Source organism: Hesperophylax consimilis, chromosome 11, assembly GCF_061612785.1.
Source record: "Hesperophylax consimilis isolate HC1 chromosome 11, BYU_Hcon_1.0, whole genome shotgun sequence".
NCBI classification, from domain to species: domain Eukaryota; kingdom Metazoa; phylum Arthropoda; class Insecta; order Trichoptera; family Limnephilidae; genus Hesperophylax; species Hesperophylax consimilis.
The window spans coordinates 37129442-37145945 of record NC_142846.1 but is presented as its reverse complement, the minus strand read 5'-3'; the positions used below and the strand labels follow the sequence as shown (position 1 = coordinate 37145945).

The 16504-nt window shown below is 35.1% G+C and overlaps 2 protein-coding genes across 2 annotated transcripts; one reads left to right on the top strand and one right to left on the bottom strand.

Annotated features, from left to right (window-relative positions):
- Nucleotides 1–5747: 5747 nt before the first annotated feature.
- On the top strand, nucleotides 5748–8010 carry LOC149420110 (ATP synthase subunit s, mitochondrial). The gene is made up of 2 exons (XM_089637483.1): nucleotides 5748–6265; nucleotides 7225–8010. Exons 1-2 carry the CDS (start codon nucleotides 5962–5964, stop codon nucleotides 7527–7529), a joined length of 609 nt encoding a protein of 202 aa, XP_089493609.1. The 5' UTR covers nucleotides 5748–5961; the 3' UTR covers nucleotides 7530–8010.
- Nucleotides 8011–8513: 503 nt separating this feature from the next.
- On the bottom strand, nucleotides 8514–15430 carry Dhod (dihydroorotate dehydrogenase 2). Its single transcript, XM_089637482.1, has 5 exons — nucleotides 15302–15430; nucleotides 14935–15144; nucleotides 14265–14653; nucleotides 12253–12587; nucleotides 8514–11007 (listed from the first exon to the last, which is right to left on the bottom strand). Exons 1-5 carry the CDS (start codon nucleotides 15320–15322, stop codon nucleotides 10790–10792), a joined length of 1173 nt encoding a protein of 390 aa, XP_089493608.1. The 5' UTR covers nucleotides 15323–15430; the 3' UTR covers nucleotides 8514–10789.
- Nucleotides 15431–16504: the final 1074 nt, after the last annotated feature.

The following is a 16504-nucleotide window of genomic DNA, read 5'->3' as shown; positions in this document are numbered from 1 at the left end:
GTCGTATGCTTTTTGTAAATCTACAAAGGCACAGAAAAGTTTCTGGTTTTTTGCCAGAAACTTCTCAGTGAGCATACGCAATGAGAAGATCTGGTCCATGCACCCCCTTCCACTCATGAAAGCACCTTGCACATCCCATATTTTATCCTTTGTTTCCTTTCTTACTCTTTCAATCAAAATTCTACCATACAGCTTGCCAACTGAACTAAGCAGGCTAATAGCCCTATGATTCCCACATTCCATACGTGACCCTTTACCTTTGTATAATGGCATGATCACAGCCCTTCTCCAATCTAAAGGCGTGTAACCTTCCTTTAAACATTGGTTAAAAAGATTGCACAACCATGTGAGAATTACACGGCTACCTCCTTTAAAATATTCAGCAGCAATATTGTCAAACCCAACAGCCTTACCATTCTTCATACATTTAATCGAGCTTTCTATCTCATCCATGCTAATTTCGGTAACATTCACTCCATCGTCATTCATATCTGATTCGCCACTGGAATCACTGTCATTCACTTCGCTTTCGAAGACTTCCTCGAAATAATTCATCCATCTCTCTTTTATTTTTTCCTCATTCGTCAACATTTTTCCATCTTTTGATTTTATCACTTTCATGCTTCCGTTTTCTGGGCCACTCCGGGACCTTTTGACTTCTTTCCAAAACAACTTAATGTTTTCTTGGAAATGGTTTGTCATTTTCATTCCTTCTTCCTCTTCCAGGCGTTTCTTTTGTTCTTTCACTCCAACTCTTACTTTTTTCTTACATTCCTTATATACTTCTTTCGCTCGATACTTCTCTTCGCTGGAAGCACTGCCAGCCGCAATCAGACACAACCATGCTTTCTTCTTTTCTGAGACCAGTGCTTTAATCTCATCATCCCACCATGCATCACCTTTCTTCCTACCTTGCGTACTTATTCCACAAACCTCCCTAGCAGATTCACAAAGACACACTTTTATGTGGTTCCATGTTTCGTCTATGCTTAGACCATCCATTTCCTTCGCATTCAATCTTATCTCTGCACAATTCACATACTTACTTCTCACATTATCGTTTTGCAGTTTTTCTATTTTGACTCTTGTCGGAGCTGGTACCGTTTTCACTTTAGAGCGCCAACCGCGAAAGAGGTTTACTCTCGACACTACAAGAAAGTGGTCAGTTTCGACCTCAGCCCCTCTGAAAACTCTTGTGTCCTCGGTAACAGCTCTCAACCTAGAGTCAATTACTACAAAATCAATAATTGACCTCTCATTTCCTCTTTCCCACGTATATTGGTGGATACCTTTATGATCGAAGAAAGTATTCGACACAAACAGGTTCCACTCTAAACATACTTCAAGCATTCTGTTCCCGTTGTCATTCGTTCTTTTATCCCCAAACATACCTAAGACCGAATCAAATCCGTCACGTCTAATTCCCACCCACCCATTCAAATCGCCTGCCATTATAATCCTTTCGTTCATATTTTTTAGTCTCATTACAACATTCACACCAGTCCAAAAATCATCTTTCACTTCATCGCTTTCAAAATTAACAGGGGCGTAGCAAATAACAAGAAACACCCTTGTCAAACCGATTTTAAATCTGATCCACATTATTCTCGGACTTACACATTCATACTGCAACATACATTCAATCATTCTGGGAGACAGTAGCGCTGCAACACCTTGACAAGCCCTCTCCGTATCTGGTCTCCCAGACCAAATGACGAGCCTATCATTATGCTGCATTGTACCGCTACCTTTTTTCATACTCTCTGTTATACAAAGTACGTCCAAACATTTGCTCACCATAGTATCACACAGTTCGTTCATCTTTCTTTCCATTCCTCCTCTAATGTTCCATGTACCAATTCGACATTGATCACGTTCCGTCCTCCTCTTTGCGCCACCGAAGGGTTGGCGATGTGATGGATAGCGAACCTCATCGACATCTTTGTCGGCCATTCCCTTCCAAGTACTACTTAAACATCTTAATTATACAACTTATCATATCGTTACACACATAAAACAAATAATACATATTTATACGCTTAATATAACATTTAACTTAACAAATAAACTACCACTAAAAATAGTTATTTTATCACTATATAATTGTTTTAAAACACTCCATGTAGACAGCAAACCAAAGAGCGCGGGTTCATTCCGATTTCATCCTTCATTTCCGATGTCATTATTCCACGCGCGGAAGGGCACGAGCGGTGGGGAGCGGAGGTTGCGGCAGGGGTTGCATGAGTCGCCAAATGACTCTTTTCTTGTGCGGGTTCAGGGTAGATTCCGAGAAACGATGATTCTGTGGCCTAAGCAATGTCATATGGCCCACATTCTATAACGGCACTGAATAAGCACTGTATGCGTCGGACAGCGGGGTTTGCAGTATTGGTGCGGGTGGACGAGGGGCAAGGGGCAAGGGCCGAAGGGATGATCACATCTGGTGAATGTTCAAAGCACTGATCTCGTATTATAGGCACAGGAATTCACACATCTTAGGATTAACAAAATTATTTGTCACCTTTTCTTAAAGTCGTTATACGTCCACACTGGTCACAGTAAAATTAGTTTTTAGTACACTTAAGCAACTTAAATACAGTAAGGAACATTTATTGACACTTTTAAGGGCGGAATATATGAAATTTCACTTGTAATTGTCGAAGAAAGACGAGACCGACCAAAACGCGTCAGGCTGCTCCGAGAGCCCGACCTATATATAGAAATAGGTAGAAACATTATTTTTGGATATGATTGAAGTAACCTCGGGAACAGCTACTGGACTATATGAGTGTTTAAAAGAAATGTTGCTCAAGAAAAATATTCCAATGGAGAACATAGTTGGATTTAGTTCAGATACAACAAACGTGATGGCAGGTGAACACTGCTCTGTATATGCGCTTCTCAGAAAAGATTTACCCCATATTTCCGTAATAAAATGCTCATGTCACATGATAAACCTGTCATCTTCCAAAGCTTGCCTCAAAAATCAATAAAAAAATGCTAATTTCCATTAAATATTGTATTATTTTGAAGGCGAAATTTTAAAGGAACTTGTGGGGAATTTGCGGGGAATTTGACATTTTGCATTCCCCGATTCGGGGATTTTGAACATTCGGTGCGGGTATTTTAGAACATAAGCATTGGCTACCCTGGTTTCTAGACAACACCCGACGCCACGCGTCAGTCGTTCGAGAACTGTCACCGAGCATATACGGAATTTTGGCCAATTTAAAATTATTTTTGCATTTATTTAGCGAAATGACCGACGAACAATTAGTTGAGTTGGTAAAACGATATCCTGTTCTATATGACATGAGTTTAGCTATATACAGGGATCATACTGTGAGAATATCCTGTTCTATATGACATGAGTTTAGCTATATACAGGGATCATACTGTGAGAATATCCTGTTCTATATGACATGAGTTTAGGTATATACAGGGATCATACTGTGAGAAATAATCTTGTGTATGTCACTTTGAATAAATTCGTGTATTTCTTCAAATTGTGTTTTAGTAACCCGAAAATACATATGAAATCTTTCAATATCTTAAAGTAAGTCTGGATACAGAGTATGATATTCACCACACATACTCCTCTTTTGATTTATTTCATGAACCCAGTAACGCCTAGTTATTCTCTTTTTCTTGAGTCGTTAAAGTATCATATATGTACCCATAATTTGCATCAAATCTTCTTCAAAGTCTTCATCTGACTCGTTATTTATTAAATCCATAGTACAAAACCATTCACTTCCACTGCTGTTAGCTAACTGTATTCAGAAATTGCTAGTATGTCGTGGCGTCGCGTGTTGGTAATGTGCACGGTGCACATCGGGTGTCGAGACGTGGCGTCGCGTCGCGTTTTAATAATGTGTTTCCTCCATAAACCACCTACTATTAAGTGGTAGCGGTACATCTATGGAATGTGAAATGCGAGTGGTTTACTGATTTTAGGGTTGCTAGTTCGTGGGGAATTTCGAAAAGTGCGGGGAATTTCTTAGATTTTTCAAGAATTGGGTATTTGGCGGTGAGAACTTTTTGCGTGGAAAATACATGGTTTCTGGACGTTTCTTGATTGTCTTATAGAATCGAAAAAAATTTCGCAGTAATTGTGAGAATGCATTACAATTTCGTTTTCTTTAGCAGCAAATTTTCTAAAGTTTCTTGTTTTTAAAGCCTGAACGAAAGAGAAAATGACTAGATGCTAAAAATAAATGCTGATTTCAATAGAAATTTGTTTCATTTTGCTGGTATAATTATATATATGGAACTTGTGGGGAATTGTTATTTTGTTTTCCCAAATTTGGGGATTTTGGTTTATTTATGGTGTGGAATAAACCAGAATAAGCTATTTTTATGTCATGCTTATGTCACTTGTCACTAGACAGGGGCGTATAACTCTCGCATAACCTTGTAACCCTGATGGGAGGAGTTATCCTCAACCCAAATTCTTATAGACAAAGCTGTTGTGGCTGAAAGCTCAGATCTCATTGGCTCAGAGCAAAAATTGTATTTTGATCTCTCGCTCTCTACCGTAGCGACTCGTGTAACAGAAAGAGAAGCTAAACATGTGTTATGCTCCGATAAAAAAATAACGGTAATTTCCAAGACGTCATTTCGCAGATTGAACTCAGTTGAAGGTTTTAGCGTAAATATTTTGAATTTTCTTTCACCCATCTAAAAATAATGTTGCGTGCTAGAATTCTTCAAGGTGATAAATTAATGCCGTGTTGTTTTAAAGGTTGCTCAAATGGATTCGATAATCCAGTGCTAGGAAGAAGCAGCAAGAAATACGTTTGTTTGTGTGTGCCATTTCGCGATTGAAATCAAAAATACGGTACTTTTGGGATTAAAAAATAATGCGTTGCCAACGCTTAATCTTCCAATCATCATAAAATATCCGGTCTATCTCCACCAATTGAAAGAAGGACCCGATCACGTAGTTAAATACAGGTACTAACCTCTCGTTCTTTGATACAATGTTCATGATTCCTTAATGTACTTCATTGGCTAATAATTTGATTAATTTTCCTTTTCAGACCTATCCGTATTCCGACGCGATCTTATACCACGTATTAGGAGACTAAAATTGCTAAACAAAGCCACGATTACATCAAACAAGTTCATTTAAACCTCTCCAGAATTACATCATGTAAGTACCAGTATTTTCAATGATGTTTGCTGACGACAAAGCTGTGAAAATTATATGAAACCCTTGCAGGAGAACTTGAATAACTTCTAGTGCTATTTTGTGTATATATTCTTGTATTTTTGTGCAAGGTCAAATTAAATCCTATTAAGTTGTTGCAGTAAGACAGAAATCCTGGGTTCGATTCCTAGTTGAGACTGTTACTTTTTATTTTTTTGTGTCTTGTTCTGTTTCATGTTTTGTTTAGATATATTAGTATTATCTTCTACTTCAATGATAAATCAATGCTCAATACATCGGTTGTACTGACCCTGTTCTGTATTACTGTCCATTGTCTTTTTGAAAATAAAAAATATTTTGATGTGTGCATAGCTGTGGGTTTTTTTTATTTTCCTTTGCCTGCATTCCAGTATTTTTTTATTATATAAATTTTTTGGGCTAGTGAATGAACGATGTTAGCTGGGTGCAGGTATATTATCTATGTTTGCTCTTTTTTTAAATGACCTTGAGATTTCTTTATGGTCCACCATATATTTACCTGTCTGGACCAAACGACCGTTTTATCTGTGGTCGTCTGTGGTTAAGGGGGTGACAAAATGGCGCCATACAAAAAGCCCGAAGATATCGATCTAGAGAGTGGTTTATTTATGTCACTAGACATGCAAAACCGCCGGAATCAATCACAATAACAATATCATTACTAATCAATTAGTTAGTTAATAGAAATCGTAGTGTTTGGAATTTTCTTATGACCGCAAATTCTCGCCATAAATAATTGTGATTTTTTTCGCTTATTGCGTAGTGTAAAAATGTTTCGTCTTACAACTAGAACTGTTTTCCAACCATTTCGACCGGCCAAATGTCAAAGCCGATCACTCTGGGAATGGGTAAACATGATGTTTAATAAGCCAGACTTCGACAGATTAAAGGAAGTTGGCCCCGACAGATGCTGTGCTGAATGGCTTCTTCGAAATGGAGGAGCAGTAAGATGGACCGGAGATGCCGTTATTCAAACTGATTACAATTCGTTACCCCAAAACACTAGCGGGAGATTTGTAGAAGAAATTGATGGCACAGATTCTAGTATTTCTCATTATGGATTTCGTCATCTGTGTAAGTGATGAAAAAGTATCTTTATTTCAGCAGTTATGTAGTCATCTGTCATGTCTACGAAGTATGGACCTTTCGTGGTTAAACTTTGTACAGCAGCTGAGAATGGTTCCATGCGTTCCATGATAACTCAACAATGACAATTCAACACACCTTTAAAAAGTGAGATAAAGTCATTAAAAGCAATGATAAAAATAAATCACTTACGTAACCTAGTTTAATAGTTTCTTGGGACTTCTACTTACCACAACTTATTAATTACATCACATTGATAAAAGAGATGGTGCAAATAATATAGTTGTAATCTACGAGTACTCGGTAATAATAACTGAGCAAAAACTAAATTTTTATTTGTGAATTCGGCGGCCTTGATTTCACGCCGGGCGATGTTGGTGACCAGATATTGGTGGTTTCTATGTCATAATGACGTTGTAGCCAGTTTTGAAATCAATAATTATGAATGAAAATATTAAAATTACACTCTAAGGACGGGTTGTTTCGGAGAATTTGAACAATTCATCAAATTTCAACGTTCATTTTCGGGTTCTGTGAAAGACTTATTCAAGTTCGGTTTTTATATCATTGTAGGCTAGTTGATTGACAAAACTGAAATAAAAACAGAACTTGAAAAAGTTTTTCACAGAACTTGAAAATGAATGTTGAAATTTGATGAATTGTTCAGATTCTCCGAAACAACCCGTCCTTAGTATGATAATCATAATAAGAAAAATAAAATTTAAATCTTCCATACATTTTTAACGGTTTTTGTACTTTGTTAAAATACCAAATCTGCACTTGGACATTGTTCATTGGAAAAGTTGAATATTGACAAAAAACTTCAAGAGAACTTTTATTTACAGCTTCATTAATCGGGCTTCTCCACTTTTCTAGATTATATTTCGTATTTAAAATGTTTTATTATGTTTTAGATGGGTAAGTAATTTTTCTAACTGTATTTATAGCTGGCTGCAAACATATAAAGAGAATAATCCTACACAAGTGCAGCTATCTGAATGACGAAGCTTTAAAAGCATTGGCCTTTGTAGACTCTCCGTTGAACTATCTTCAGATATCTGACTGCCGGAACATCACTGACAACGGCCTCAAGCAAATACCACTGTTAAACGACTTGAAGACCCTTGTTCTGTTTCGATTAGAGTCTGTCAACAACATGGCGGATTGTGAATCACATCTCAGAAAGTTATTACCTGGTTGCAATATTGAAACTGCTGAGAAAATTGACGAAAAAACTCATGTTAAATCATGATAATATGCTTTTTCTTATGAAATATCAAGCATTTGTTCTATTGATGAACAAAATATGTTTTTAACTGTGATGTACATATTGTTTGTGATAAGCAGGTATATTAATTATGTGCAATATCATTTACTTTCTTGTAATTTTCAAATGTATATACAATGGATTTCACGTCCAAAAATTATGTTTCTAATTTTGCAAAATATTTCATAAACTAGCTGTACCCCGCCATGCCTTGTTGTGGCTTAGTCCGTCTGGACTTGTAGTAAAACAATAGCATGTGTTGCATTTAGGTCCAAATGATGTTGCTGTTTTAAAAAAAACATGTTTGTCCAACAGATGGCACTGTTTTTTTTAAAGCATGTTTTTATATAAACATTTTATATTATATTTTTGTATTTGAATGCAACATTGTGTTAAAATTTCAAAGCAATCGATGAAGAACTTTCAGAGATTTAAGATTTTAAACAAACGAACAATAACAATTTTTATTTATATAGATTTCTGATTGAGATAGAGATCCTTTAAAAAATTTAGAATGTTACTTACTCACATCACATCACAACTGAATTTATTTTGTTTAATAATATAATAATTACATATTGCGTACAATACTCATAAATGTAAAAAAATATAATATCTCATAAAACTGCATTGAAATCTATCCAAATGAATTGTTAAATTCCATTTTATATTACAGGTTTTCATCTGAATCAATTTTCTAAGTTCCCAGAAACACAAATAACACACTCCAGATAACTAACTTTATGAAAAAAGATGTAATAATTTATGTACATTTATCAAGATTAATTTATATTAAGTTAATAAAGTTGTATCCTAGACTGCTTGTTTTATTGTAATATATTTACTTCCTCTGTGGTATTAATCATATGTAATTTTAGACAAATTGCAAACATAATTAAACCCCAAAGAATAGACATACAATCGGCACAATGGTGTTATAATGGTAATTAGGAAATACATACTCTTGTCATGATTATTTAATTTCCACACAAAATTAATATGAACAACCCATCTGGCATAAAGAAGACACGATTATAGGAGTCGAATTAAAGTCAATGTAATATAGTTTTTTAACATTGTAGTACACAGGTGGAAGATGTCGGAGACACCCAAGAAAGACATTACCAATAGCGAAGCATTGCGGGGTTCACTAGATTGTATATAAAAAAAATGGTTCAATATCAAATGGAATGAAAAAAGTTAAAGGTTTTTCACTCATTGTGTCTCAAGTAAAACAATTCCTTTTTATAAAAGTATATAATGTATTTATATATTTAAAAAAAAAAAGCTATAAAAAATATTACTTAGGAGTAAATAATAATATCATACTGTCATTTAAAAAAAATACCTTACGTAATATTTAAAAAAATGTCTTATAACTAAATTTTCTGTTGCAAAAAATCAAAACGGCAAAAACAAAATAAATTTAGAAAAACTCATTACTAGACTAGAATTACCGTAGATGTATCTTGTACACTTAATGTACTAATATTAACACACTTCATGCGGGCAAAAACATCCCATTCGAGGAAATGGATTTAGTTTTAAACAGCTGTATCTTTGAAAATAATTTTTACATAGTATTTATTCACCACACCCCAACTATAAAATCATTGTCTGAAATTAAAGCCTATTTTTGTAATGCGACTCTATAAATTTAGTCTTGGGGCATTTCGTGATGTTTTATTGGTAAAAAATTACATATTTTATTACATTACAATTTTTTTTTCACACAAATCTTTACAAAAAAAAAACAACAATGTGGTAAGTGCAATTTCTACGTGTTTAAATATAGTTTCCTTTGAGATGAAATATTCTCCCACACAAAAGGCAAGAATTCGACTATGGGGAAGACTTGGTTCACAATTTAAAATACACATACATGTAGTTGCGACTCTTACGAAGAGATTGATATAAAATATATATATCAAATTATCGGACAGCAATGCTTTCTCCGCCATTCACGTAGGACCGGCGTAAAAGGCAACTCCCCCTCCATAGGAAGTGTGTTAATAGGAAAAGCGAATAAACAATTTTTTTTTCAATTACTGTATAGACACTAGACTAGGGTCCTAAAATAAAATTATTTTCTTTTCATCGGGTTTTTACGACATGTTGATAATGACAAAACATGACAATGATATCAATCAGCATAATACATGAATATTATTTTATCATGATGACTGTAACCAACAGTAAACAAGTCTATCTGTTCAAGCAACGTACAAAATTATTAATCAATTAAAATTCTTGATTTGAATACTGAAAAAGGAATGCTGTTTATTTATTAATTTAAAAAATACAACACGGTTAGGAAAAATTATAAAGCCGGAATTACATTTGATCTATTTTGTAGAATCTATTAAATAGATCTGTGAAAACAGGATTTCTATGGAATAGAAACCCAAAGCTGAATTGACTTCAACTTTCGTTCTATAAATTGACCATAGACTAATACAATAGTTCAGCACCATATTGCTGAGCTCTCACCTGATCTATTCTATGGTTAACTACACATGTGTTTTCACGTTCAATCGAACAATTTGATTTGAAACCATGTTCATCGTTGTATCCCATTGCTCGACCAAGACGCTTAGTAAAATCGTAAATTTCTGTCGAACATCGATCAAGAATTACGACCCTTGAATCTTTTTCGCACCGAACGAAAAAGCATAGAGCGAGATGGTACACATGATGGACAAGGTCTAGAGAGCGGGGACTTATGTAGCTTATGAGTCTTTATAAAACGAAAATTTAAGTCGATTCAAATTTGGGTTTCTATTCTGCAGAAAAACCCGTTTTCACTGATCTATTATGAAGATCTATCCTATATCTATGAAGATTCGATTAGCAATATTTGGAGAGCAATTGTTTTCTGTCATGCTTTAGTTAATTTATTTTTTAAGTGTGTTATTTAGTGGAAATATGTCATGCGATTGAACAGTGCCATCACTAAAAATTGACCTGTAGGTCAATGTAATTCCGGATGTAATCTTACTATTCAAATTAGTGGATAATAATAGAATCATAATGTAAATAATGAATATTGTCTCCTTTCTGGAGGGAAAATAATCGTTATTGTATTTATATATAGAAATATTTTATCTGTCTTTTTAAATATTGACACTCCAGGTCAAAAGTTGATTGCTGCAGTCTGTGTGTAAAATAAAAAAAATAATTACTTGTATTTTATTGCAGCTCACATTAGTCCAAATTATTTGTTTTCTTACAGAAAACAGGGACTATTATTTCTTGAGATTCTCTCGACCAACTGCCTCGCTGACATTCTTGAATCCGTTGAGTTTCAATTGCTCCGATAGTTCACTCTTAATTTTGGTTATGACAGGAGGGCCATGGAAGATGAAAGCGGAATAGATCTGTACCACACTTGCTCCTGCTAAAATCTTCTCGTAGGCATCCTGTCCGGTGAATACACCCCCTACGCCAATTATGGGAATTTTTCCTGGAAAAAAAACCTTTATCAGATAATTTTATTATATTTATATGTATATAGCCTCGTGGCCGAGGGGTAAGGCTCTCGACTAGCAATCCGAAGGTCGCGGGTTCAAATCTCTCATTAATGTACTCTTCAAGGGGGTGACAGATTACGCTATAAGTTCAAAGCGTTTTATATAACTCCATATTGCTCGCCATACAATACCATGCAGACCTTTCACACCTAAAAAGATGTGCTATAAGTGTGGGCGTGGCGACGATATGCGCTGGGTTCTGCTAGCCAGGCTATATTTGAAAATTATGCGAACCCCTCTCCTACCTACGGCAGAAGAAAGGGTCAAAACAATTTACTACGGAGCGCCGTAATTACGCGGCTGTCATCTGTCAAAGTGACAGCTCCCATACAAAGAAATGATATTCCGCGGCAGTCCCCCAATCGATCTGACCCCCTCTCCTGAAGAATATTATAGCGTAGCAAACTGTCAGCCCAACATATAATACGTACATGCAAAGCGGAATTTATGCACACATAATATAGGGTAATGTGTCTAAGGCCTTTATGTTAGCAATTTTGACTGCACAGATTGACATATTAAACTTTGCCGGCATGCTAGTCCAGTAAGTTTGGAAGCCAAGCTCCAGTAAGTTTCGTGCGGTATAAATAATGAAGATACAAGTTATAAGAAATTATATGCATGGGTACACAGACATAATATAAGGACGGGTTGTTTTACAGATTTTGAACAATTCATCAAATTTCAAAGCTTATTTTCAAGTTCTGTGAAGGTTCTATACAAGTTCTGTTATTACATCATTACTGGCCAGTTGTTTCACAAAACTGAAATAATAACAGAACTTGAAAATCACCATTGGAATTTGATGAATTGTTCAATTTCTGTGAAACAATTACATCATTACTGGCCAGTTGTTTCACAAAATTGAAATAATAACAGAACTTGAAAATCACCTTTGGAATTTGAAGAATTGTTCAATTTCTGTGAAACAATTCGTCCTAAATATAAACATTATTGAAGATGATTTGGGATTTTCAGAGCCAAAAGTAATATTGTGATATATTTTTAGGGGTATTATGCTGTGTTGCGCATCCTCCTCCTTTAGCCAACGTTTCCGACAGTGATACATCACATTTGCCCTGATGATGGATACTGTGATGCTGTCCGAAACGTTGGCTAAAGAAGGAGGAAGTGCAGCACGGCATAAAACCGATATAGATATTTAAAGATCTACATACCTCCAGTTAATTTGAACATATCCCTAATCAATTCTGTGGACATATCTTTCAGCGGCTCTCCGCTTAACCCGCCATCTTCTTCAAAGTGTTTCTTATTTTGCAAGTTTGGTCTCTGTACCGTTGTGTTCGATATGACCAAACCGTCGACCTGGCAGTCTTTCTTGTTGATTATGTCCGCAATTTCTTTTCTCTCCTTGGGTGTGAGATCCGGGGCCAATTTAACCAGCAACAGTGGCTTCTTTCCAGTCAAAGATTCATTTGTTGCTTTAACTCCAATCAATAGTTTTTTTAGTTGATCCTTTTCTTGCAATCCTCTGAGACCGGGAGTGTTAGGACTAAAAAAGATTGATAAAAATATAGATAGAAAGAAACACAAACATTTCCAGGTCATGAATAAGCTGACAATATTTGAATTCCTCCAATTATGGAGGACTTGGTTAGTAGAGATTGATCCCGCAATGCCTTATTGGGAATCCAATGTGTTGGTCCACTGGGTCATTATTATTAATTTATTTAACTAAAGGGATAATGTCTGACAAAAATAGTATCTTGTGGAAGTCCAGAGGTAGAGCACCCCTAGGAGTAACCAAATCACCCCCCATGCATGTTCCGCGATTTCTTGTAAGTTGTAGCTGTTCCTTATTAGCTTATTTAGGTCACCCTTTTAACAGCAAGGAGCAACAGTGTGGAGCACAAGGGAATGCGGGGTGCGGAGACGTTTCTTCGTCTGGGGTTATTACAAACAGTTAGTTTACGTCAAAATTATAAACTTAATTGAGGAATTATTAACAAAATTGAGACAGGCAGAAGAAACAAAAAAAATTGACAGAGTGGCGTTCATTCACTTTTTGTGGTTCAACAATAAATAATTAAAGACAATTATTATTTAGTTCACCCTTTTATACTGGTTTTTTGGAGTTATTATGCTTTCGAACAATTTTTAAGTATGACGCCGTAGACATGAAATTTACAGGGTAAACAGATAATAAAATCGCCAAGTTTTTAAAAAAGGTTTGGGAGGAATTTTTTCAGCGACTTTTTTTTAAATCCTTGAAAATTTTAAAAGTTTTGAATTTCAAGTAACTTTGGAATTTACCATTTTTTTATGGCGCAATGGTATTAGAACTGCCCACAATTGTTTTTGTGTCTATAAGGCGTACTATTCACCTAATTAGAAAAAAAATCAAGGATATATCTCATAATTCATGTCTCTGTGACCAATAATCTTAGTTTCACAAAAAAAAAATTAAAAAATCGCGGAACATACACAGGGGGGAATTTGGATACTCCTAGGGGTGTTCTACCTCTGGACTTCCGGTTGAAACTGTTTTTTGGGACACCCTGTATAACCGGGGGGGGCCTAATCTGTACCTTTCGGGTTAGCAAAGCAGTAAGTTTGTGATAATTATAAGCAATAATTAGTCATCCGAAATACTAATACAAATTGAAAATATTTCTCGAGTAAAAATAAATGCCGCCAACGGGAATTGAACCCGTGCCTTCTGATGTCCGGAGATATTTTCAATTTGTATTAGTATTTCGGATGACTAATTATTGCTTATAATTATTTGTTATCCTTTATGCTATGCATAAAACCTTGTCTTATAAACGTTAGTTTATCATTAAAAAATAGTAAGTTTGTGGTTTAACCTTTCCTTGTCGATGCTGTCAACTGAGTGGATATGATCTCTAATTACTAAACTCTCTGTAAATATACTAACACAGAGCATAAACAGATTTGTACCCCCTCTGCAAATAGTTTCTGTGTACAACTTTTCTATAGCCATGGAGAGTAATTGAGTAACCCCCCCGCCATTGCAATAAATTCTCTAATACATAGTAGTAAGTCCGTGTATCAGGAGTGGGGAATACGGATTTTTTAAATCCTTATGAAATATGGACTGGCAATACTGGATTATACAATGTCTTAATATTATAATGTAATTAAATTCACCTGTATATTTTACAAGGTTTAAATAATAATAAAAAATACATAAAGAAAAACCACATACCTGCTTACATTGATAACAACATAATCTGCTAGTTCTCCAAAAGTTTTAATGCCGGTGGCATAGTCATTGATAGGATCAACTGATTCTTTATTTTTTCCCAAGTTCACTCCGAGCATGGCTGTACTATCATTAATGGATCCTTTCAATCTCTCGTAAACCTTAGAATGTCCATCGCTGTTGAATCCGTATCGGTTTATAATGGCTTTATCCTCTAACAACCTGAAGACTCTGGGTTTAGCATTGCCAGGCTGGGGTTCGGGAGTTACTGAACCTATTTCCACAAATCCGAAACCCATTTGAGTCAATCCATCGACAGCTTCTCCCTGTTTATCGAATCCTGCTGCAATGCCGATTGGATTACTCAGTTCTTTTCCCAGGAACTTTGTTTGCTGTTAAAATATTAGTAGATTAAAAAATGATGTTGGTAAGTACCACGAACTGTGCAATCCAGAGAGGCTGTAAAAGGTCTTTTGCATAAAAAAAGCAAAATAAATATGTTGATTGACTTTTGTTTCATAAATATAACGATTTTCTGACTTCTCTTTCTTTATGACCAGTAACAAAAATCACTTGTTTTATTTTTTTGTGTGAAATAAATAAACTAAAAATGAATTAATATTAATTAATTAATAATAAAAAAGAAACGAAAATAGTATAGATTCATGCTTACCAAAATAGGAGGATCGACGAATTTACTCTTGGGGAATACTTTATACTTAGCCAACGTTAATGCCAAGCTGTGCGAAGTTTCGGCCCCGAGGTACCGGGATATCGGCATTAATATATTGTCATAAAACCTGTCATTATTGTTATAAATGCTTATTCCACCGTAGACGAATAAACCGCCCGTCGAAAGATAACACATGGACCATATCTTTTGCTGTAAATTCGAAAATTCATTTGAAATGAAAGTTGTGATGATAATCACGTACACCATAAAAATTTACATTTTGAAGGGTATAGAGAAGCCGACTTATTCATAAAAGAATACACCGGAAAATATTTTAGCAATACAAATTCCAATTATTAAATCTTACCAGAGCATCACGTCTCGCCATTACTGTTTGTTTTATTTGATATTAATTGAAGTTGTTCCATAAAATACAAAGGTTATGAAAGTTGTGTTGACATTCAGAATTTAGAAATTCAGAATTCAGATTTTGAAGTTGAAGCAATTAGGGATGTCATATTTCAAAATGTTACGCTACATTATAAAAAGGGGTTTGTTGTTTTAAAAAATCGACATTGCCATCTGGATGTCTCAAAACAAAATCCGAGACTTTTTCTTTTTTTTTAACTAGTTCTAGTTGAAGTAAAAATCTTTCTTATTTAGAAAAACGTAGGAAGAACTTTGATTTCATTCGCATTTTCAACATTATTAACATTGGCTCACCTACTTTGTTGCAACTCATCCCTTTCAATATCCCTTCCTGTAGATTCAGAAATAGTGATTTAATTTTCCTCAATCAACACTCCACAAATTATGGATACAATTTACCAATGTCTAAAATGGCCAGACTTGTCAAGTTAGAACATTGAATTTTTTGGTGTAAGCCTAAATTATTTTTGTCAGTCGTTACGCAAGTAATATTTTGAATTGATATGGCTGAAGTCGTAAACTCCATCAAACCCTCGATCCTGTCTTGACTGACATTATATTTATTATTTTTGTGCCTTATTTTTTCTTACAGAATCTCTTATTGTAATATTTCTCCTTTTATTTGACTTTGTGATGTAATGTGTTAATTGGACTTGGTCCGTTAGTAAATAAATAAATGACACCTGTGTATAGGTATTTACTTTACTGCAGATAAAAACCGACTTTGATTTTACGAAGATAGAAGCAGGGCCCGCCCTATACTAAACAGCGCCTGGCGCGAGTCAAATTTTGGCGCCCCTTGTCAAAACCAGTAAATGCGTAGGTAGATGATCACTGTAATCAATAATATTCGGATAATTTGTATTTTTGTGTAGCGCCACTTTTATGAAAAATAATCTCAAGGACGATGTGACTGGTATTATCAGCGCCTTAGCAATTCGCGCCCGGAGCGGAATGCTCCAATTGCGCCCGCATAGGGCCGGCCCTGGATAAGAGAGAAGATATTATAATATTATATCTCGTCAAAGAGAAAATAAGAAGCAAAAGGCTGATCTAAAAACCTTTTGTCCAGTAATGTGATTTTATTTCAGACTTATAAAATAGACATTACCAACTTCAAAATTATTTATCATTTTATCAA

Coding starts and splice junctions, on each gene's coding strand:
- LOC149420110 (XM_089637483.1), top strand. CDS start 5,962: ATGTTTCGTCTTACAACTAGAACTGTTTTCCAACCATTTCGACCGGCC. Junction 6,266..7,224: donor TTATGGATTTCGTCATCTGT/GTAAGTGATGAA, acceptor CTGTATTTATAG/CTGGCTGCAAACATATAAAG.
- Dhod (XM_089637482.1), bottom strand. CDS start 15,322: ATGGCGAGACGTGATGCTCTG. Junction 15,145..15,301: donor TGGCGAGACGTGATGCTCTG/GTAAGATTTAAT, acceptor TCGAATTTACAG/CAAAAGATATGGTCCATGTG. Junction 12,588..14,264: donor GTTGTTATCAATGTAAGCAG/GTATGTGGTTTT, acceptor AATCTTTTTTAG/TCCTAACACTCCCGGTCTCA.